This window comes from Aedes aegypti, chromosome 2, assembly GCF_002204515.2.
Source record: "Aedes aegypti strain LVP_AGWG chromosome 2, AaegL5.0 Primary Assembly, whole genome shotgun sequence".
NCBI lineage: Eukaryota > Metazoa > Arthropoda > Insecta > Diptera > Culicidae > Aedes > Aedes aegypti.
In genome coordinates, this window is record NC_035108.1 from 118043429 (window position 1) to 118067284 (window position 23856).

Genomic DNA, 23856 nt, shown 5'->3' on the forward strand with positions numbered 1-23856 from the left:
CTAAAATTTCTAGAGATTTCTTTCTAAATTTTGCACAATTGTGTCACCAGTGCACTGGACTAGCGCAGTACAGTACTTTTTACAAGTGCGCAAACGCGAATAAAAGTGCAAACTGTGTAAACTCGATTGTATCAAATCGAGTGAATGTCTTCAGCGGACTTATTCTTCACAAATCAAAGAGTAGCTACTTCGAAGTCACCAACACGATTCAATGCGCTTTTCATTCACACTTTCGCTCTTAAGAAGATGAACTTCGCTGTCCAGTGGTGAAAGAAATACACAATAATATAAAATTCTGGATCATGAGCAGTTTCTCTCAGATCAAAAAAAAAAACAACAATCTTTGCACTAGATTCATTCAATATACAGAGCATGGTTCACTTATGATTCAATCAGAATGAGCAACAGTGAATGATAAGTATGTCACGGTATCTTTACTCAGAAAACTTTGAAATATCTTCGCAATAACTATCAATATTCCGAGTAGGATTCACTACCGAATACTTAGGACATCCACAAAATCACAGAATTAGGCCGAAAAACTTAGCAAAGGATCCATTAATCTGGGGGAAACGACGGAAAATGGCTCTTATCGTAATCTCTTGGCTGTTTTCAGCGGAAAAAACAAACAATTAACTTTCTAATTTAAAACTAAAATCACCGTAATGTATACGAATTAATAATCAAACCTAAAAAATTGCTCAGCAGAAGAGTTATGAATCATAAACATGTAAACAGACGTAGAACAAACCAATAAACAATAGAGTAGACGTGATATACGGTAACATATATACAGTACAGAAATAATCCAACCAAACGCAAACCAGTATTAATGTCTTGTAAGAACATTTTAACAACACTAGAACAGCTAGAGAGAAAAATATACATACAAAACAAGAGTAACAGAACAACAAATACAAACAATTACTCAGACAGCAACTATACAACATTTATAACATACATGAAAAACATGGAGAGCATTCGCCTTCACTCAACAAGTAGTTTCTAGGTGTATGAAATATGAACAACCAATTAAAACCAATACAGGTGTTGCAGACGTGTGAACATTTACCATTCTAGCATTTAGGGGATAAACAGCAAACGTTACGTTCCCTAACATACCGTTAATACAAACCTAAACCCACTCACACATACACTGACACTGCTCGAAGCGACTAAGTGACGAACGGACAACCCTAGGACAGTTTGAATTGCAAGCATGTTTTATGATTTCCTTTGTTACGACACTCTTGCGTTCCGAGAAACTAACCAATACACAGGAAGTGGTTAGGTGTGCTAAATATATGAATATATGTTTTGAATCGAACGAGATAGTCAAGTTGAAAGAAAGTGTAATACAAAAACAATATTTTATATAAAAGTTGTGATTTTGTGCCAATTATCTTGTAAGCGACGTACTTATATTACTAGTATTGAAATTATATTAACGATTTTAATAAACACTAATTATAGATCAATATTGAATTTGAAGAAAGGACAAGTCGATATCAAAACTCGTTGTTTATACCAAAAAAAAGTAACTGAATAGTACCGTTTAAAACAAAAATAAAAAGAAATATTTCAAACTTTATCCGTAAACAATCCCTGATTTGGTGATATTAGCAAAGAGATCAGAATGTTATTTTATCGAAGGATACTGTTCAAAGATGCCGGAATGGAAAATAATTTTCTATCGATACTTGAAGTAACGTTTAAAAAACTATATTTAATCACAAATCGAGATCAAAGCTAGCTAAATCAATCTCCGAGCTATTTTTTAGAGAAATTCTTCCATTTTAAAATCGAAAAAGCGGGTAAGGCAAAATTAAATGATAAAGCAAGAACGTGCACCTTATTGAATTAAACTAGTAACTTTTTATACGTTTTCACGTTTCAAGCCAACCGTGAGTAACTCGTATTTACCTTGAAATCGTCGTAAATTTGTATAGCCAAATTATTAAATTCCATCAAAGTTAAATCTGGACTCGTTAACGTTAGGCGTGTATGATATTCATACAGATACCAGTTCTGTTCTATCTAATAGTTACTCGGTCCAAAACAACTTGTTTCGAATAATTGCGTTTTTTTTAAGGTAACTTTGCTAGTGCTCTCTTATGACTAATATCACTACTTAAAACCATAATACCGTAAATCAACCACTCCGTTGGCGAACGCATCAGTCGAAACTTCCTCGTTATGGGCTTATCCGGTAGAGCGTAAAGTGTCGAATGGTTAACACACCTTTTTCCTGTCATTTTCAGTTCAATCTAGACTTGCTTATGGTAAACATTTTGTGAACTTTTTTATTAAACCCCGACTTGATTTGTGTGCACATTTTTTTTTTCAATCGATGATAGTTTACTTTGATCCCATCCGTGACCAAATCCAAAAAGCTAATGTGAGCAATCAGATATTTATTGATACTTGTGATGTTGCTTTTCTCGCTAATCCCAATCTTTAGATTTTTGGTTTTGTTTTCAGTATATATATCTACTAGATGTTTCTACTTTTGTTCACTTACTAAATTTCCCCTGCTAAACTCATACTTCAGTTTTACACCCAAATATAAACGTGAATCGAAAGTATAAATTATTGCTTTTTGTTTGTAGTTGGTTGAAAGAGTGCTTCATTAAAAACGAAAAAAAAAGCAAATTAAATCATTTCAAAACCATATAAAACATGTACATAAGCAACACTGAATCAGTACAGAGATAAAAATGATTGCATGAAACTTGTGGAAGAGCGCCTTGTTTGATGTGTAAGTAAAACGTTGTTACAACTTGAAGAGTCGTTAGAAATATAGGTACTCTCCTGGTCGATCCAGTGGCAGTAAAAGTAGCAAACCGTTTTATAGATTTAAGAATAGCTAGTCCATGCTTATACGAGCAGAAATGGAGGACAATCTTCTTTGCATTTCATTACTGAGTGGAATATAAACTTCAAAGCTTCTTTGGGAGGAGCAGTTCCTGAACATTCCTGTTACAATTGTAATCCTCTTTAACGCTTGAAGGTATGCCGACAAACAAACAGACTTAACACTTAGAACAAATCGCGATTGAAATCATAGTCAATATGCACAATTCGCTCCCAATACGACGATTCGTCCGGTAGGGTGTGCTGCTGTCGTCATGATGATGGTTGACGAGAGCAATGTCAAACTCATTCATGGTTTCAAAACATTCGGAACAAAATATTTATTTTCACCGCTTACTTCACTTATGTATGAAATTGAATGAGATCCAATGCTAGAGAATTCATTAATCTAACCAATGGTATTTTTAGGGGAGCGGAGAATGTCCCGAAGCGTGTTTTATTCAAGCGCAAAAATCGCTCAGGCGAAAGTTCCAATGAAGCTAACCTCACATATCCTAGTTTTCCAACCTCAAACTAGTGCTCCTACCAGCCGGATTTCAATTTTTATGAAAGTAGTGCAATAATACAAAAAACAAACGTATGTAGAACATAGAGAATGAATATTGCTACCTTTTCCGCCTAACTGTTTCACTGTGAACCGTCTTATATCAGGAAAATAAAACATTTTTCCCCACAGCGGCATGTGGTGGATGCGTGAAAAATCAAATCTCTCATCATCTGACTAGTTGCGCTACCAAAGTAAAGATGGCTAACAGTATGTTGCGTTTTGCGATTGGGAGCGTACGCTCAGGCAAATGAACTATCGATAAACATAGGAACCCCTTATGAAAATTCGCCACAAGAAATCGGATTGAAATTCATTAATTTGCCTTATGAAACCAGAATTTGAAAACAAAAAAACGTTTCCGCGGCAACCTGGAATCGACCCAAGAACCTTGCGATCGATAGGCCCGAGCGTACACCACGCGTCTATCGACGCCTTGATGCGGAGAGATGCTAAAACAATACAAAAAGCGTTCGTATTGCAATAATCGTTCCACCTTTCATAAGGCAAAATGTATGAAATTCGATAGTCCAGTTCGCTGCGTGTATAAGCACATGCTGAAATCACTGTGTTTGGCCAATTGGTCACAAGCTGAGAGGAGACAGCTCACTGACAATTGGCTTGTTTACTCGGCTTCTTTGATTTCTTCTTCTCATGTTTGGGTTGTGCACAATGGTTCAGAGAGCACAAACTTGAACAAAACCATTTTCACATTCCATTTGTTATAAAAAAGATCAAAAAATTAAAATATTTCTATAGCAGTTTGAGTCCAATCGATAATATTTATATAATCAACGATTTTATATGCGAGAGCACAGGTAAACAATCTGAATTTTCAATAATATCTAGTTTTAGTTTGGCCAAATTTTGACAGGTTTTCACGCTCTGCCCTTCAAATGTGCGGTTTTCCAGTGACAGTTGATGACAGGCTCCCTTGACTTTTGGGAGCTCGCAATCTAAGCCAGCTGTCTCCTCTCTCTCAGGTCACAAGGTGGTGATAGTGTGTAAACACGAACACAAATGATCCAAACGCTGCAAAAGGCAGAATGATCGCCTACTATGTATTCGAATCGACTGTTAAAAGATGATCGATGAACATTGACGAGAGTCTGTGGTACGCCATTTTTTTTTGGATTAAAGTATGGATATAATATATTATAGAACTTGGATTGAGACAATTTTATCAGGAATGCTTTTCCTGAAACTCCAATAGCAATTCTTCCAGAAATGCCTCCTGAAAATCTTCCAGAAAATAGTGCAGAAATTCATATATAAAATATGTTGACAAATGTTTCCCGAGATTCCTACAAGAATTCTCATCAGGAATTCTGTCAGAAATGCTCCTTTAACTGATTAAATGGCAACTCGCTTTGTAACACGAATTTCAATAAGCTAGGGGGAAAGGTTAACTTTGGATGAAGGAGGATGAACTTCTCGTTGAGAAAAAAAAGTTTTTGTAAGGAAATTTTACTTTCTTCTTTAAGATACGTTCATCTTAAATCTTTCACTTCTCCTAGCCTACAGTTTCAAAGCAGGAGCACGATGTTTTCTGTAGGGAGATGATGAATGAATAAACTTTGGAGGAACCTTGGACAAACTATTAGAGAACTTAATAAAAACAAATCTGGAAATGTTTCTAATGAATTTTCTGGAGTAATACTTGAAGAAATCACAGACGGAATCTATGCTGAGGGTCGTGGGTTCGAATCCCATCGGTCGAGCGTCACATACAAAATGGTCGATAGTGCACTAAAGCGCTGTGCCAATCATATTACCAAATGCTTAGACAGAAACACATGTTTACTCAATTTTCAAATGTTTTTCGTTGGTTCAAGTCCACAATTTTTTTTCTAGATTTTAAGATTTTGAAATTTTGTCGCACCCCTTGGCTTAAATTCTAATTTTGGGTGTATTTTGTTGTCCCTTCTGAAATGTCAGCTCCTAATGTCAAAAAGTAAAAAGCCCCTACACGCTCGTTCAGATCTACCCAAAAGTGAGTAGATTTCGACTCACTTCGAAACAAAGTGGAACTGCTCAAAAGTGAGTAACACCATCGTTACTCACTTTAGAGTAACATTGTCAAATGTCAATATGGGAGTAACACTTACTCACTTCGTTTAATCTGAAATTTGCGAAAGTGAGTAGATGTCACTCACTTCAGGAAATAATATTTTTGGAAATAAATGTATTATGTTATTCATAAAATCAGAAGAAATATACAAAGAGCATAACATTTATTCATGATTTCTTACATAACTATATGAATAATACATGTATAACAAGTAAAAAAATGATATTTGTGTTGAAATTTTCGCTGCTCTGGAATGGATCCCCGGATGTTATAAATCTCTGGGGGATTGATGAAAGTCATGGAGGATGTAGTTTGACCGAGCCAGTAGCCTTCCCAGTTAGACTGTAAAGAATTGATAATTAGTCCAATAAAAAGTACGGCGGTAAAACATACTGTTTATATTTTTTTTCTTGCGGTTGTTCGATCAATACCAGGACTTGGCCATTTTCACTCCGACCTCGCTTCACTTGATATCAGGATTATTGACTTCGCAGCACTAATCTGGAATTCGCCAATTGGACTTCCGAAGCGAAGTTTTAAGCAAACTAACTGTCATTGCTCTGCCGCTAGGCTTTTGTCTTGATTGTTTTTGAAAACAGTCCGATATCACCGTCGGAAGAAATTTCACCACAACGGAGGATTTGTCAGTTCGAGCGCGCGAAATTTTCACAAGTCTTTGACGTTTACAAAGTGAGTCAATTATGCTTGTGTTTACTCAAAAGTGAGTAAGGTCGTTTTCTTTCATGGTTGAGTAAAAAGTTACTCACTTTGATAAAATAAAGTTATTCACTTTTGACAGCTAACTTGAAACTTCAAAAGTGAGTCAAAGTTACTCTCTTTTGAGTAGATTTGAACGAGCGTGTAAGGCTAGGGCTGTTGTTAATCTCAACTGGCCGTTTCCTTGGTGAGCTGAGATGGGATTTCGCGCTACACAATAAATTGTTCATCTCCAACAACCAGATAGCTCACCAATGCACCCCGAGGTGGATCGTGCTGAGTTGTTGTGTTGTGAAAGATAAAGAAAGAAGGAATGCACAAAATTATGTTTTGACGGGTCCGCAGAAAGCCTGCGCGGGCACGGAAAGAGACTGGCGCTTGATTTGAAATGATCGGTTATTGTTAGTATTATTCCGCTATTAGATTTAGTTTTATGGTTTGGTTGATGTAAAAGTTTGTTTTAAAAGCAGCTCCACTTGTCTTGAAATATGTTACCGTGTATCTATAATAATAATTTAATAGAAAGGATTTGAAATTTTAATTAGTATACAGTAACAAAAGGGGGGAACAGAAACAAACCTCCACTATTAGATCTACCTCCACTAAGATAGCGTTTGCCCTATCCCTCTGGGGTTCCTGAAAAAAATACGAGCCCTTCCGGTATTAGTTCTGAGATTCTTTCAAACATCCATCTGTGAATCTTCTTGATATATTTTTGAGATTCTTGGAGAAATCTTTCTGTGATTAGTGTGTGTATCTCCTTTGAATTTATTTTGAAATCCAGAAAATTAAATTCATTCGGAAATACTACAGGAGATTGTACCAAAAATCCTGAAACATTTGTTCCGGACATTTTTTGAAGAATCTTTCAAAAATTCTTCTAGAAATTCTTCTTGAACTGCTCCGCAAACAACTCTAGGATTTTTCCGAAAATGTTTAGTGCAAATGTAAACATTCTTAAGGCCTCCTTGGCCCGGCTTTATGCTGAGTAAAGGCGCTGTACATAGCATTTATGCAATCCTTCTACCAACAAATCTGGCGAATCCAATCAGCTATTTTTAAGCTGTGTTGGCAACTCTTTTTCATACCGATCATTGCTCTATCTCGACAGTTATACGACAAGTAGCTGTGTAACATCTTCGGAAGGCGCTTTTTCAACCATTTCGCAACTGTTGAATTACGTTTATACAGCATCGCTGTATTATCGATTGAATTTTATTTCCAAGCTGTTTTACAGCTTCCGGAATTCATATCATAAGTATCTGAATTTAATGTTCCTAACGTTACACAATTAAAGTACCTGCCACCGCATGGGATCGAACTCACGATCTCTGCATCCATGCTGTCCTTGCTGCCACCACAGTGTATATGGAAGGCAAAGAAAACACACCGTTTTGTTATACATCGAAAACGGTTCATACAATATTGTATAATGATGGTAAAAGATGTTATAGCCACGCTTACAGCACTTCATCAGGCTGTAAAAGGGTATAAAACGTCAAACACAATGTTTACATCCAACAGGCTGTAATTTCAATTATAGAAAAATTTTCGGCCGGATTCCAGGGCATATTTTATGGAGGAATTACGGAAGAATTACCTTAATTATCCAAGAGAAAATCTCAAGGATATTAGAAAGATAACTATAAACATTTCAGAATTTTCTAAAGAATCTGGGAAAGTGTAATTTTCGAAAGAATGCTCGAGATTTTAGGAAGAATCCCAGAGGGGTTTTGGTTGAATCCCACAGTAAATTATTTGAAAGATTTTCTGTAGAATCATAAAGAAATTGCAAAAAGAATCCCCGAAGCATTTCCGGAATAATCCAAAAGGGATTTTTGAGAACTCCAGCCAGATTTACTGAATAAAAGAAAAAGAAAGAACTACATACGGATTTCCTGATAATTTTCAGAAGGTTTTCCTATAAAGGATTTCATGAGGATTACCGGAATAATGTCTGAGAGATGTTTGGGATAATCCCAAACGGAAGGAAAGCTGAGAGTAATAAGAATTTATTTCTTATTGATGTCTTATTAATGTATTCGAACCCTCTGAGCAGAATCTCAATAGAGGAACCTAAAAGTAGATGGAGTAGGTACCTTTTAATTCCACCCCTAAATGCTTATCCTTTGACAGATACACGTATTTCGAGTACCACTCGCAGTCTTCTTCAGTGTCAGTTACTCGTATCCACTGTTTTTCTTTTAGATTTCTTGATTCAATTTATACTCCTAGATGAACTTCCGGAGGAATCCCAGAATAATCAATTGCTATCGGAAATCATCAACTGGGATATCCGGTAGAATTTCACATGAATTCCAGAAAAACCCAAAGAGAATTTCCGGAAGACCCCTAGCACCGCAACTAATATAGTAACATATTAGTAACATTTAAAATATATACGCTACGTACATGAAAGCTGCATGAATGATAAACAAAGCTCAAAATATAATTACAAATGGCCGTGTGCTGAGTGATTTGTACGCCATCCGAGAAAGGAAGAGAAATCGATCACTGCAGACAAGGAATGTTCGAGAACTCCAATCCAGTAATAAAAATATGAAAGACTTATCAAATAAATTTGTAGTAATTTAGCATATCTTATCAATTAGCTCGCTGTAACAACGTACAAGTTTATCCTAACAATGAGTAACTATTTACATTTTTGCAACATCAGATAGTTTCATCACAATACACACAAGGCTGAACAGTGTAGATTGTTACCCATCTCGAATTTACTACCAACTAGCTAGACAATTTTACATAGTCGAAATCTCAAACCAAGTAGTATAGTCGTAATACCTTGTTCTAGATCGATTTAGTTATAATTTTTTCAACTAGCGTGTGTTACACCGTTTGAACGCAATCCGCAGTCGCGCGGTAGCTATCATGAAAATGGAAGAATTCTGCACTGAGACACTGATTTAGCGCGAAGCTAACTAACATTTTTATGCAATCGAACCACGGACAGTACAACGAAACGTTGTAAACAAGGAGAACACAATTGGCTAATGATTATTGGTACTTTACATTGTAGTGAAATAAGCACAATTTCATAATTTTTATACGTAATATGGATTTTTTTATATTTTATTTTTCTTCACGATTTATAATCAACAAAAAGTTTATTCGTTTTAGAGAATAAACTTTGTCATTCTGAAGTAACTTTGTTTCCTGTTCTTCTTCAGTTTAATGTTTAATTTAATTTCAGTTATTATTAATTAGTAGTTTGTCTTCTCTTTCTTCTTACCTTTGGAACTTTCTATGTTCCCTTACTTCTTTTTTATCTTGTTCTTTTTCTTCTATCTATTTCAATCTTTCTTCATCCAATTGGACTAATCCACCGAAGCAAATTGATTAAATCTGGCCATTTTTACTTTTTTCTTGTTTAATTGTAGGATCCCCGGTGTGGAAGCCTAGAGACATGATTAGTTTATGTGATGCCCAGTCGACTTCGACCGCACGTAAAGATGATTCAAACAAGTAGACATGCGCGCCATATTAAGGGTGCAAACAAACGGCAAATGTATGTAAACAATTGAAAAACAAAAAAAAAGCACACTTGCAAACACGCAGTAGGCAGAGGAAGGGTATCGGGTTTTTTGGTGTGGTTGCCAGGTGACCATGGGGGCTGTTAAATCAAGGCCGAAAAAAATAATGAGCTGAAAGATTCTTGGTCACCAAAATACAGTTGAATCGGGTCTTTTGTCTGACTGCTGCCAAATTTGTCGGAACAATGGGAATGCCACTTGCTACGAAAGCGGATACATCTGCCCGTTTGGAGACAGGGAAACTGTTTCATACATTTTATTCACTCTCATCCCCGTGTTGTTTCCCCAGTATTTTGAAGAATAGGCACGGTGCACTTCGAGTGGACGTGGAAGCCAATTGTTTATTGTTAAAGGAAATTTTTCGCATCATATGACTGAGCGAGAGAGAAGCCAAAAAGTAGCGTGGAAAGTTTCAGATTCTAGCAACAAAAATAAAACAAATTAAGCAAATTCTATGGATGATATTAGTAAAACAAAAGTGAATTTTTATGAGAGCAGAGCAAAACATAGTGATAGTTTCTAATTACAAGATGTAGTTAAGGATAAACAAGTTTATTATTATTAATATTATAATTATTATTATTATAAAAGAGAAACGATGAAAGATAATAATAATCACAAAGACACACTTACACAATGACAGAATCGTAGCAAGATGATCAGTAAACATGAATGTCAGTTGAAACGCGCATCGTCGAGCGGAATATTTAATGCGACACTGTTTATTTTACTTTGAATTTCTGATACTTTTTAAACATTCAGAAAAGTAAAAAAAGAAGTAATTGCAGCTATATTAGCAGTAACTGAACTTTTACCGCTAATGTTAAGATTGACGGCATGTGTAACCATATGATTGTGACTTCCTATTCTTTTGATTTCTACAGTCTTAAAAATCGTTAAAATTGATGCAGTAACAAATAAACCAACTTAAACCTAAATGAAAGGGAATTGAATTTTATACATTGTGAATCCGACTGGATGCGTAAGAGCCCATGTTGAATGAATCCAGAATTTTGAGTCAGATGAAGATAAAAACAATTTTTTGTGTTGCCACCCTTGTCAAATGAGGAAAGCAGAAAATTCGATAATCATTATCAATTAAACTAGTTAATTAAAGGTTCTCCAAATTGGTTCAAGAATTTTTCTATAAACCTAGTGATTTTAGAAACAATTGAGATTAAACAGTAAGAGTACACGGAAAACACGTATACCTTTACCAAACGAGAATTAGAGTTCCCCTGACAAAAATTTCAAAATTTTATTTGAAATTTTTAATCGCTAATCGTACATCTATATACTGAAGAAAACGTACTACTTTCCAATCACAGCAGGCCACGGGTGTAAGCACACGGCTCAACAATGAAAGAAAAAATAAGTAAAGGTAAACGCAAAATAAAACACTTAAAAATAAAATTTAGGAAGAAATGTCTTGCAATCCGCAGAAGAAAAATCATCAAACTATAGTTAATATACGTATATTTCCTTTTACATAAAAAAGTAAACTAAAACAAGTAACAAAAACAGACAACTGCACGCGTTCTTTCCCTCACAGAAGTATTTATAGAAATATACATACAAACCAACTTGAAACATTATTAAACAATTTAATAAGAAAATTGGATGAAAAACCGAGAAAAATAATTGATGAAATTTCACATAAACCATGTTTTAAGAACCAAAATAGGCACATCTTTCAAGCGGCTAAAACGTTCGATAATTGTTTTCGAACATAGAAAAGGTTCACCACAGTTACTTTCGGTTATCTCATCACATGTCGAATTAAAAAAAAATCAAAGTTTTCATGGTTTACATAGTTTAGGTTGCTTTGGTCCTCATTCAATAATCTCTCCAAAAAGTACCATGTTCTAGACACAAACACACTTATGCAAGACATACACCCCCCGCAACCGAACCATCTCTAGACACTTCACTTCTTCACGTTCGAAAACAAAGTAAGAACGCAATCCAGGATTGCGGATAGGAATAATCAAATGATCGAACGTACTTTCTTACAAAAAAAATCGAAGGAAAAGGCAAATAACCGCGGAAAAAAATTGTTACTCAATCAATAATCTATGGTTATCAAACACAGCAAAAATATAAAACAAAAATAACTTAATTAATTCAGTGGTTCTTTATATGAGGAAGACACATTCAGAAAAGAAACAAGGAAAAGATCTTCAATAAGTCACCAAAATCTTTCGTTTCGTGAATAAATAAAAAGTAAGACGTACATAATAAACACTAAAACAATTACACTCGAATAAAAAAATATCCGACACAACAGCAAAAAAACTAGACACGTATAGCCACACACTACTCAAAAGTAGACAAGAAAAATTATCAATCGATGAGACAACACTTTTCCTTGATTTTATGTTGCTACACACACTCACACACACTTATCTCTAAGAATAATACTCCTACCCTTTCACACACCCAGCTACACCAACACAAACACACACACTCACACAGACACCTATAGGAGCTAACCCTTATGCAAAACGAAAGATTAGAAAACAAATGAGAGAAACACTAAATTGTGCCAATTAAGAAATCCAAACTGCAGAGGAACGACATTCAAACAACAATGCATTGATTGCTGTTAACGAAACTGATTGTGAAATGGTAAATGATAATGCTGATAAAGATTAAAGAAAAAGCAAAAAAAGGACTACGGCTGATGGAATGCATTGGAAGCGAACATGAACATCTGAGAAAAAAAATGATTATGGCGATGATAAAATGATGCAGTGAAAAATGATAACGATAATGATGATGATAATGATGCGGACGAGCAAAACTGATTCTTGTTTATTTGTTTTGTAACTTTTTGAGATGTCTAAGTATTCAATAAATAAAATAATTATACACAAACACTAAGAGATGAAAGTGTGTTTTCTTATGTATTTTTCTTTGATGCGGGTCCGGGTTGCACTGAAGTGGAATTTGGAGTAACATCGCAAAATAAAGAAAAAGACATCAATTAGTATCACAAACCCTTTAAAATCACTCAATTGTAACCATCAAACGATATAATAAATAATGCGATAAATCATGACAAATTCTAGGGAATCGAGAAATTGCTTCAAGTATTTTGAAATTTCTCGTTGGATGGATTTTGGGAACATGCCTCAAGAATTTCTATTACAGTAATTTCTCGATTGTATCACGGATCCAAATTTTTTTGGCGCGGTATACTGAGGCGTGATAAAATGAAAATGTATTTTTCTGATATATAATTTTCGTCAAATTTTGAGGTGTATGTTGCAAAAATAGATCGGATGAAATGAAAAGCACGAAGGAGGCGGGTCAAATAGATATGTGTTTATTGTTTAGGGTTAATTTTTAATGTAAAATGTATGAACTTCATACAATTTTTGTGGCGTGATAAAATCGAACAGAAAACCGTGCTAAAATCGAGTGATACAATGAAGCGATACTAACACGAGCAGTGAATTACATTACATTCTTTTCTTATATCTAATTATTCTGTGTTAGGTAACAGTTTCATCCAAATAGGGTCCTAAAATGTTTAATAATTCTTGTTTTTATTTAATAACACAAAAGAGCATGTTACTGCAATTACTTCAGCAATTTTTTCCCGCTCAAATAACCGCTATATCACATTTAAACTTTTTAAACAATTTAAAAATTGGGTCCATGTATGAACCTTGACACTTGAGATCATGTTTGACGTTTGCTGAGTCGACAAAAATACCACAGGGGTTTTAGTTTTAACACTGGGGTTGTTCCTCTGACATTTCGGAAGGGACACGGAAAACAAAATACACCCAAAATTTGAGTTTAAGCCAAGGGGTGTGACAAAATCTATAAAAACATTAAAAAAACGCTTTCTCATTACGCAACTGTTTTGAGTTGCGTAATGAATGATTACATAACCATTTTTCAGAAATTGTAAAATGATGGTGAATGTATTCCGATATTATTTCTGATACCCTCAAGTGGTCTTCTACGAAATTGCAAAGAATGTTGTACGTAACTCGTTGCAGAACTCGATTTTTACAGCACTTGTCGTAATTATCCTATTCGGCAAGCCTCGTAGGATTTCCGTAAACTACTATTACAGGTGAATTTAATTCGCCTAGCATATGAGAGATAAAAAACGGTTTTCAATAAACTTACCCTAAATAAACTAAGCACTTACCGTGACAATAGAAGATTGTATAAAATTATTAGTAATTTTACAAACAAAAAATAGTAATTTTATTCGACATTTGCTCCAAAGTTTTAATATTGGATATTATATATTACACATTAACCGGCCTGAAAATAAATTAATAAATGCTCGATTTTCTGTTAAAAAGTAGATACATGCTTTTATAATTTTAATACATTTGGCTTGAATGCTTTAAATTTGATTTTGGAAAGTTAAATTTGTATCTAGCATGATAGCTAGATAATGATTATAGAACGAAGCCAAACCTCGAATTTTGAAGAGCACTAGCAGGTCCGTCCCTGAGAGAGACTCGCGAAGAGGAAAAATATCAACGTCATATGCAGCCCAGATTCCCCTCTCACGAAACGTCAAATGCAGCCCACCGTTTTTATGGCTGAAAAAGTGAAAAGTATTGTGTTCAAAGTAAATTTTTATTGAAAACCTCAGTCAGCGGAGCAGTTTTTTTCCAAAGTTTCTGATAAATCTAAGCAGAAGATTAATTATTTCTAATGTCTGCTACGTTTGCTGGCATGAAATTTCACTCAAACGGCTATTTATGATTCGATGTGATGCAAACTCAATCATTTTTTGCTGAGAGGTTCATGTGAGGATTTGAACGGCTTGTGCATAATTGGTATAAACACGAAGTGGAATAAGAAAAAAACTCAGCAATCACAGAAAAAGAAGACCATCTTCGCGAGTCTCGTCTCAGGTCCGTCCCACTCAGGCTCAGATTGGGTACCACTTCTAGTACTGCATTTGGTCCCTTGGTAGAGCAAAAGGTACCCAAGTTTGACAGATCGCAATACACTTTTCACGGCATTCTAGATTACTTTATGAGCCACAAAATTTTGGGCAACTGCAAGGGACATGGAGGTCTTGGCACAAGTCTAAAGAACGAAACATTGGTCAATACTAGCAAGTAAGCAATTTGATCGATTTTCAACATGAACGGTTGGCAGATTCTCCAGACTTGTGCACTTGAAATTAGGCTTCGTTTATAATCATCTGAACTTCATCTGATCAATTTATTGGAAGCTTCCTCGTCATGACAAGATATCTGAAGGTTTCAAATAAACAGCTTTTGGTTTATGTAGGAATATTATAAGATGTGTACAAGAAGCATAAGGAGAAATCTTCTATTTTTGCAAGTATGAACAAAAAATGTCCAAACCTTCTATCCCAACAGTTGTAATGTACCGTAATTTCGGGTGACATTGATCAATTTTCACTGTTTTACATGTCCATTTCCTATTGGCAGACAATTAATCGTTCCATAAAAAAATATAAAATTTCCATAAAAAATGCAAAATTTGCCAGTAAAGAAACAAGGGAAAAATCAACAGAAAAGTTAAAAATTTCCATAAATAAATAAAGAAGTGCATAGAAAAAACAAAATTTTCCATAAATAAAAAAATTTCGAGCAATAAATAGATTCAAAAGTGCAGTAGAATCGACAATAATCTCACTAAAAAATATCGAATTTTCCATTTAAAAACCTCAAAATATCCCTATTTTCTTCACAAAAAGCAAGAAATAATTATAAATTTTCCACAAAATAAGCCAAAATTTGCAATAAATAAATAATAATTCGCCCACAATAAATCAAAAATTTCCATTCAAAAAATCAGAGATAGCAATAGCAGTAAATGCAAAGTTGCAATAAACAAACCCAACCGAGCAATTCAAAATGACAATCAATACATGAAAATGTTGCAGAAGATTCCAATATTTAAGTAAAACTTTCCATAAAAATAACGTAATTTTCCAATAATGAGTAATAATGTGTGTAATGGATTTCATAAATTTTCAGTCAAACTGAAGCATTGTTTTCACAATTGGAGCTAGTTAGTCGTCGTACATATACTATTGGACAAAACATTTGCAACTTTTTCGATTTTTTATACAAAATGACCAACTTTGATAAACTATATCTCAGTTATTTATGGTCCGATTTGAATGAAATTTTCACAGAATATCAGACATAACTTGAACTTTAACATATATTTTTGAGTGATTTTTCCAATCACAAGTTGAAAAGCAGTAACGGTTATACTAAAGTGAATTTTTTGACGATTTTTCATAATTGACATAACTTAACATATTGAAGGAATAGCTTCATCGTATGTTCAGCAAAGTTGTAGATTTTGACGAGATGAATAAGTTTGCTGAAGACAGTTTTTGTGTTAGGCTATCAGATTTTGAGATAATAAGTTTTGAATTTTTCGTCGAAAATTACACTTTAGTCAAATCGTTATTACGTATAAACTCGTGATTGGAAAAATTATTAAAAAATTTATGTTAAAATTCAAGTTACATCTGATGTTCTGTAAAAGTTTCATTCGAATCGGTCCATAAATAACTGAGATCTAACTTACCAAAGTTGGTCATTTTGTATGGAAAATCGAAAAAGTTGCAAATGTTTTGTCCAATACTGTATGTAGATGTAGAAATTGCATTTTAGAGTTTGATAATTAATTACGTAAAAATTTAGGGGAGGGGAGAGCGGGGAGATTGGCCGGGTTTGAAAAAATATTTCTTGCCATATAGAAAAAAATAATGTTTCATACAAAAAATCATACATGGAGGGGAGGCGAGGTTTCGAAAAATCACAAAAAAAATGTTTTTTAATACACCCCATCGTTAGGCGCTACAATTTTACTTATTTCGGCAAAGTTGAAATGAAACATGGAACATGGGATATCTAATCTTCCAATATTAGGATCACTTATGTCACTGCTTGGGTTATGTCCAACTACATTGATGATAGAAGCTTATGCTCTCATGCCCCACCAGCTAGGGAACTGGTGTTTACAAACTAAGCATCAGTAAAGTAACTACCCACAGCAGTTGCAGAAATGTGTATACTTCGATTGATGAGTTTTTTCCTAAATATTTTTTTTTTTTTTGCATACGAACATAACGCTTTTTAAAGTATCTTCTAATAGGTTCATTTTAAGATCTAGTGGGTTGTCTCAGTACTACAAATATGGTTAAGCATGCTGTAACGCTACTTTTGTACCTCATCACCCACTTCATGTTTCATTTCAACTTTGCCGAAATAATTAAAATTGTAGCGCCTAACGATGGGGTGTATTAAAAAACATTTTTTTGTGATTTTTCGAAACCTCGCCTCCCCTCCATGTATGATTTTTTGTATGAAACATTATTTTTTTCTATATGGCAAGAAATATTTTTTTTTCAAACCCGGCCAATCTCCCCACTCTCCCCTCCCCTAAATTCTTACGTAATTAATTGTCGAACTCTAAAATGCAATTACTACATCTACATACGACGACTAATTAGCTCCAATTGTGAAAACAATGCTTCAGTTTGACTGAAAATTTATGAAATCCATTACACACATTATTACTCATTATTGGAAAATTACGTTATTTTTATGGAAAGTTTTACTTTAATATTGGAATTTTCTACAACATTTTCATGTATTGATTGTCATTTTGAATTGCTCAGTTGGGTTTGTTTATTGCAACTTTGCATTTACTGCTATTGCTATCTTTGATTTTTTGAATGGAAATTTTTGATTTATTGTGGGCGAATTATTATTTATTTATTGCAAATTTTGGCTTTTTTTGTGGAAAATTTATAATTATTTCTTGCTTTTTGTGAAGAAAATAGGGACATTTTGAGGTTTTTAAATGGAAAATTCGACATTTTTTAGTGAGATTATTGTCGATTCTACTGCACTTTTGAATCTATTTATTGCTCATAATTTTTTTATTTATGGAAAATTTTGTTTTTTCTATGCACTTCTTTATTTATTTATGGAAATTTTTAACTATTCTGTTGATTTTACCCTTGTTTCTTTACTGGCAAATTTTGCATTTTTTATGTAAATTTTATATTTTTTTATGGGACGTTAATATTTTAGCCATTTCCTATTATGTTGACAATGCCAAACAACTGAATACAGGAAAACAAGTACGACGGTGAGCCTCATAGCCGCATATACTGAAATTTGCATACAAATGTGATTTTAGTGCTGAAAATCATCTCTTAAATAAAAAATCAAGGGTGAAATTGATCACTAGCCAAATCAATTGTTGTTAGGTTTGGAAACAACTTTACTTGTTAAATTTGGGCTACCTGAATCCAAATATGCTAGCTAAATTCTTAACAATGCAAGATTTATGGAAATCATAATCAATTAATTTTCAAGAATGCCACCGAAAACGCCTAAATGTAGGCAATTTCCGAAAGAATCTTCTGATATCTATCAAGAATTCAGTTATTTCCACAAAATGAGAATTTCGATGATAAAATCTGTTTCGGGGACAAATTTCAAGCATCCATACAAATTTTCAGGATGGCACCATGCCCAAATACTTGTTTAAAACTAGAAGTATATTGATGTCTACCAATACCACACCGAACACGATTATTGAATTTTACATTATTTTTCTAGAAATAAACAATCTATAACACAAAAAAAAACTTCAAAACATACAATTCGACAATAGGTTAGACAAACAACGTTCATTTAATTTAGGTTGCATTGATTTATGTGCTCTATTAGAGAGAAATAAAATCGTGTGACACAGTGATCAATTTCACCCTACTGATCAATTTCACCCGAATTTACGGTATTTGACGCGCCCTTCTTATATCAAACCATCCCGTGGAAAACTTGACAGATATTGCAAATTTCATTATAGGGTGCAGAGCTACTTAGGCACTTCGATGATTAACTTTGGCATCGGGGGTTTTTCTCGGTCGAATTGTCTAAAACTTTGCAATATGAAGCACTTCAAAATGACGCAATTTGTGGAAAAATATGAGCACAGTAGCCTTAAAAAAAAACAATTCCGAAGTGAATCAAAAGTGCCAATAATAGGATCCACTCCCTACTTTCCGTTGGATCATACACTGGAATGAATTTTATAGAAGAAACTACTGAATCCATGGTAAAATTAAGAACTGCACCAACGATTTTCAACCGACTACACTAAACTGTTAACTCTACCAGAACATAGTCAACATCACCACACAAGAAAATATTTTCGGTTTAATTAACCACAGTTGCAGCATTTATGACTAGAAACATTCGTGATTTGACAAGTTTGGCATTGTACTTTTGACCACCCTGTGTTGTAAGGTGAGTGTCACGGATTGAAATACAATGCTATGTAATCGAGACTACGATGGACATGGTCACTTTTAATGCACTGGTCAGTGATTTTTACCAGATTTTAGTAAACTTAACAGATTTTTGTAGTCGGTTGAAAATCTTTGGTGCAGTTCTTAATTCTACCATGGATTCAGTAGATTATACTACAAAATTTGTTTGCGTGTATTATTGGAAGGAGATTCTCTATTTCCCGCGGGTTTCGCGTTAGTGTCTCTGCTTACGGGTCCGCCACAACCTATTTTGGCCCTTCATACAATGGTATGTTGAATTCAGATTGATAATGAAAATTGACTGTACTGTTAAGTGGAATTGCAGTTCACTCAAGCTAGGACATACATACATACATGAACAAAAAATATTCAAACCTTTTTGTAATCTACTAGAGATGACACTTCGTCCTTTGACAGAGAGGCCTGTGTCATCCGCAAACAAATATTGGTCCCAGAATGCTGCATTGAGGAACACCAGCTCTTACAGGAAGTCTTTCAGACTTGAAGTTCTGATGATTGAGGGGTTAGAAACAAAAATCTTCTTTTGAGAAAAACGAGTTTGAAGTTTTTTCAGCAATTTTTCATTCCATACAAATTGTATGGAAAGCCAAAAATTCGGACAACTTCTACGAACTATGTTGTTTTTTCTATTGGACGTAAAATAGCGTTGGAAAGCTTGAAAACAGTAAAATTTCAAGTACAGGTATTTGCCACGCTCTGGATTTGTCAACAAATTATTCCATTTCTATCGACACATAACCATTGAAATTTTTTAAATTTGTGAATACTTAGAATAGAAACTAAAACTTATGTTGTAGCAAGCCAAATGCTTTGCAAATGTCTCAGGGTTAAATTTTCGGCATTATGTCAGTGTACACCATACGTATCGTAGGTGTCAATCCCTATACCGTTCAATGAGGGTTACCTCTTTCCCGATCGCTATTCAATCAGAGTATTCAAACTTAACTTGGGTCGTTAAAAAGATTGATGCATTCTTAGCCAAAGGTTGTTCTGGCCACGTCCTAGCAACAACTGAAGATTGTGGTTAGTTGAATACGTGCTTAGAAAAGTTGCAGAGACCTTTGATTTTGTCTTACACAGTACTAGACAAATTAAAGTACGCTATGGTCGTTTTTCATACAATATGGTCAATTACGGAGGCATGTATCCTTGGGGTTGATCAAAATTTAAAAATGTCCCATATATTTCTTACCATCCCTACCATAAAAATAGTTTTCTGTAAATTTTTCAGCTTTCTAGGTGGTTATTTAAAAGTGACCCAAATAAAATCTCCATATATATAACAAATGTGCATATATATGTGCGTTTTGTGACGATACTTGCGTTTCGTGACAATGCGTAAGTCTGTAGCATCTTCATCAGCTGTCTGTCGTTCCAACCTAGATCCTGCGAACTGAAGCCCTTTCTATTTTTAAGCAAATCTTGAACAATGTTTGCGACGAATTGTGTTTGTCGTATTAGCCCCTCAAATGTCACTTGGAATTCTCTGTTTATCAAATTTGCTCTCCATTCTCTCTTTGGAGAGCTTGAATTCGTTTCCTTCGCAATTGAACGCAATTTCCTTAGAAATCTCCATCGCGATTTCTTTTGGAATTGCCTTCAGAATTTCCTTCGGAGTGTCTTTTGGAATTTCTTCGGAATTGCTATGCTTGTTTTAATTTCCATTGGACTTTATTTTTGAATTTCCTTTAAAATTTCTTTTGGAATTTACCTCGGAATTTCCATCAGGATTTCCTTCGGAATTTTCTTCGGGGATTTTTTTCAGAATTTCTTTCTGAATTTCGTTTGGAAAACTCCTTAGGAATTACCTTTGGAATTTCATTAAAAAATTTCCTTTAGAATTTTCTTCGAAATTTCTTTCGGAATTTCCTTTGGAGCTTGCTTGGGTATTTGCTACGGAATTTCCTTCAGAGTTTCCTTTGAAATTCGCTTTGGAGATTCTTTAACAATTTCTTTTAAAATTTCTAACGAAATTTATTTATTTCGGAACTTTGTTTGAAGCTTTCTTCGGCGTTTCCTTTGAAATTTGCTTCGGAAGTTCCTCCAGAGAGTTCATTTAGGAAGTTCCTTCGAATTCACCTTTTTTTCTGAAATTCCAGAATTTATTCGCGAAATGCATTCATTTCATTCCATATGAAGTTCTTCCAAAACATTTGTCTGGATGTTTCAGGAAAATCCTTATCTCCACATATTTCTTTATGAGTTCTTCCGTAAGTAAATTGTTCCGTGTACTACGCTAGGGATTCCTTTTAACTTTCCTTCAGGAATCCCTCCACTTCAAGGAATTTCTACAGGAATTATGCCGGAAATTCCTCCAAGAATACCTCAGTAATTCCTCCAAACTCAACCAAGAATTACTCCGTAAATACTCCTCCAGGATTTCCACAGGGATTTTTCCCAAGAATTCCTCCAAGAACTTCTCCTAGAATTTCGCAGGAATTGTTTTCATCAGTTCTTTTTGGAATTTCTTCAGAACGCTCAGAACTTCAGTTCCAAAGGAAATTCCAATGGAAATGCCGAAGGCAAATTTGAAGAAAATTTCAAAGAAATTCCGAAGCATGTTCCAAAGGAAATTCCGATGGAAATGCCGAAGAAAAATTCAAAAGAAATTCCAATGGAACAAAGTTCAAAAGGAAAATCCGATAGAAATGATAATTCAACGTAATTTTCAAAAAAAATCCAAAAGAAAATGCGAAGGATGTTCCAAAGGAAACTTCGATGGAAATGCCGAGGGAAAATCCAAAGGATATTCCGAAGAAAATTCCAATAAAAATTCCACAGAAAGTTCTGAACTCCGAAAGAAGTCATGGAAGTTCCAGAGGAATTCCGAAGAAAATTTTGAAGGCAATTCCGAAGGAAATTCCCAAGGAAATGCCGAGGGAAAATCTAAAGAAAATTATTTAAAAAATCCGAGGGATGTTCCAAAGGAAATTCCGATGGAAATGTTGAAGGATGTTCGAAAAGAAATTCCGATGGAAATGCCGAAGAAAATTTCAAAGGACAATCTGAAAAAAAAAATCATCCGGAGGTAATTTCAATGGAAATTCCTAAGGAAATTCCAAAAGAAACTTCGAAAGAAATTTAAATGGAAAATCCAAAGGAAATTCCGAAAAAAAAACTAAAAGAAATTTCCAAAGGATGTTCCAGAGGAAATTCCGATGAAAATGTTGAAGGATGTTCCAAAAGAAATTTTGATGGAAATGCTGAAAGAAATTACGACGAAAATTCCAAAGGAAAATTCGAAGGAAATTCCGAAGAGAATTCCAAATGAAAATTCCGATGGAAATTCCCAAGGAAGTTCTCAAGGAAATTCAGATGGAAATGCCATAGGAAAATCCGAAGAAAATTCTAAAAGAATTTCCGAAGTATGTTCCAAAGAAATTCCGATGGAAACGCCGAAGGAAAATCCAAAGGAAATTCTGGATTCCGAAGGACGTTCCAAAGGAAACTTTGAAGGAAATTCCAAAGTCATGTCCAAAAAAAATTCAGAAAAAAAATCCACAGGAAATTCCGAATTGTGAAAGAAATTTTAAAGAAAATTCTAAAGGAAATCTCTGAGAAAATTCTGAAGGAAATTTCAAATAAAATTCTGAAGGAAATTCCGATAGAAATTCCCAAAGAAATGCCGAGAGAAAATCCAAAGAAAATTCTGAAAGAAATTCTTAAGGATGTTCCAAAGGAAATCTCATGGAAATGTTAAGAGATGTTCGAAAATAAATTCGGATGGAAATGGCGAAGAAAATTTCAAAAGGAATTCCGAAAAAAATCTGAAGATTATTTCGATGGAAATTCCGAAAGAAATTCCAATGGAAATTCCGATGGAAGTTCTCAAGGAAATTCCAGAGGAAACTCCGAAGGAAATTCAAATGGAAAATGCAAAGTAAATTCCGAAAAAAATCTAAAAGAAATTCCGAAAGGATGTTTTAAAGGAAATTCCGATGAAAATGTTGAAGGATGTTCCAAAATAAATTCCGATGGAAATACTGAAAGTAATTACGACGAACATTCAGAAGAAAAATCCAAAGGAAAATTCAGATGGAAGTTGTCAAGGAAATTCCAAAGGAAATTCAGGTAGAAATGCCAGAAGAAAATCCGAAGAAAATTCTAAAAGAATTTCCTAAGCATCTTCCAAAGAAATTCCGATGGAAATGCCGAGGGAAAATCCAAAGGAAATACCTTTGGTATTTACCGAAGGACATTCCAAAGGAAATTTCAGAGCAAATTCGGATAGAAATGCTGATGGGAATCCCAAAGGAAACATTGAAAGAAATTCCAAAGGCATGTCCAAAGAAATTTCTGAAAAAAATCCACAGGAAATTCCGAATTGCGAAGGACATTTCAAAGAAATTCTGAAGAAAATCTCTGAGAAAATTCTGAAGGAAATTTCAAATAAAATTCTGAAGGAAATTCCCAAGGAAATGCCAAGAGAAAATCCAAAGAAAATTCTGAAAGAAATTCCGAAGGATGTTCCAAAGGAAAATGGTTCCGATGGAAATGCCGATGGAAATTTCAAAGGGAATTCCGAAAAAAAATCCGAAGGTAATTTCGATGGAAATTCCTAAGTAAATTCCGAAAGAAATTCAAATGTCTTTAGAAAATTCCTACAAGAAACCACAGAAAACTCCGAATTCCAAAGGGAATTCTAAAGAAAATTTCTAAGGAAATTCTAAAGGAAATTTCAAAGAAAATTCTGAAGGAAATTCCGATGGAAGTTCCAAAGGAAATTTAAGAGAAAATTCAGAAGGAAATTCCAAAGGCA

At 34.3% G+C, this 23856-nt stretch overlaps 1 protein-coding gene across 9 annotated transcripts in view; it reads left to right on the forward strand.

The window, feature by feature from the left end:
- Nucleotides 1-12640, forward strand: part of LOC5564449 (protein still life, isoforms C/SIF type 2) — a 560183-nt gene extending 547543 nt beyond the window's left edge. For all 9 annotated transcript variants that reach the window (XM_021842095.1, XM_021842091.1, XM_021842094.1 and 6 more), the window contains one exon: nucleotides 9605-12640. In XM_021842095.1, coding sequence (XP_021697787.1) covers nucleotides 9605-9693 — 89 coding nt within the window. In that variant the 3' untranslated portion in view covers nucleotides 9694-12640. The remainder of the gene's footprint in view (nucleotides 1-9604) is intronic.
- Nucleotides 12641-23856: the final 11216 nt, after the last annotated feature.